At 66.6% G+C, this 1,458-nt stretch overlaps 1 protein-coding gene across 1 annotated transcript in view; it reads right to left on the reverse strand.

The window, feature by feature from the left end:
- EMIHUDRAFT_113236 (hypothetical protein) overlaps positions 1–617 on the reverse strand; it is a gene marked incomplete at both ends in the record, with an annotated part of 4,994 nt that extends 4,377 nt beyond the window's left edge. Inside the window, one exon of the mRNA XM_005782961.1 lies at positions 11–617. Within this exon, the coding sequence (XP_005783018.1) occupies positions 11–617 (607 nt within the window). The remainder of the gene's footprint in view (positions 1–10) is intronic.
- Between the last annotated feature and the right edge of the window lie 841 nt (positions 618–1,458).

The raw sequence follows: 1,458 nt of genomic DNA on the forward strand, positions 1-1,458 counted from the left end.
GCCGGGGCACGGCGGACGCGGCCGTGGAGCCGACGGGCGGCGCCGCTCTGTCCAACCATCTTGACCATCCCGCCGAGCCCCGCCGCGAGGGGCGAGAGGCGCAGGCTCAGCTCCGGGACGACCTTGCCCGCGCGCAGGTCGCCGGGCTCGACATTGAGGCGGCGCGCAAAGGCGAAGGTGATGACGCTGTTGACGGGGACGGCCGCGCCAGGCTGGGACATCTCGATCAGCTCTTTGCCCACGAGCATGCGCACCGTCGGCAGCACGGGCACCAGCAGCAGGTCGAGGAGCGCGGTGGCGGTGTCGGGGCCCTCGCGCAGCATGCGCATGGTGGCCGGGCCGGTGATCGGGTTGTTGAGCAGCATCAGCAACGTGCGGCCCGCGAGCAGCGCCGTCTCGCGCGAGGCGGCGCCGGCGGTGTCGACAGCCCCGCCCACGGCCCCGCCCACGGCTCCCGCCGCCTTGTGGACGCTGAGGATGTGGCGGAGGTTGGAGATCGTCGCGAGCGGGTTGGTGCGCTTCTTGGCCGGCTTGCCGGCGGAGGCGGACTGCTCGACGTCGACGTTGATGTCGTCGACGTCGGCGCGCGGGGTGGCCATCGTCGTGCCGGAGGTCATGCGTCGTGCGTCCTTTCGGGCTTGCGAGTTTGCGACTTGGTGGTGTGGGCACGTTCTGATATTCCTTGGCGGCGTTCGGTCCCCCCCCGTGCTCCCGTCTTTGGCGCCATCTCCGATGGCGACGCGACGCGGCTCGCGGCAGACTGCCCGCTCCGTCCCAGGCTATACTTGATTTGATACCCCTCCCACCCACCCACCCAGTCAGTCAGTAGGTAGGTAGGTAGAAAGGTGAAGAACAGCCAGGCTCGGACTGGACACCAACGCGGTATGGGTGGACGCTAGACAGATGATGACGACACGCACGAGCGACACACAGACACAAACAGGCTCACAAGACACACAGCCAGCTGGCTGCCACACACCCTGAGTCGGCGTACACATAACTCAGGGCCACATCCTCCCTGTCGCCCCCCCCAGCACTCCTCGGTGCCAAGGGCACAAACAAGGGCACAACTCAAACAACAGACAACAGGAAGTGACATGTGAGGCTAGAGCAGCTTGCTCCACCTCTAGCAATCTCACCGGCCTGCGAGGCACGGACGAGACCGTATGTGGGGTCTAGTGAGGTGTCTATGGACGCTCTCCTCATGGGCTAGCTGCCTGCGGCTAGCCCTTCTCGCACTCACAGGCGATGACACTCCAATGTATGAGTCAGTGCCGGCGCGTCGTACGCGTCGAGGAAGGGGATGGCCTTGGACTTGGCCACCATCGCCGCGCCGCCCGCCCGCGACGAGACGCCCGCGAGGCCGGGGCCGGCGAAGGAGAGCGCTGCCGTGCTGGAGAGGGCGAGCATCTCTTGGTTGTTCGGCTCTTGGGCTTCTGGCAATTTGGGCTCAAAAAG

The sequence above is a fragment of the Emiliania huxleyi genome, assembly GCF_000372725.1.
Source record: "Emiliania huxleyi CCMP1516 chromosome Unknown EMIHUscaffold_184, whole genome shotgun sequence".
NCBI lineage: Eukaryota > Haptophyta > Isochrysidales > Noelaerhabdaceae > Emiliania > Emiliania huxleyi.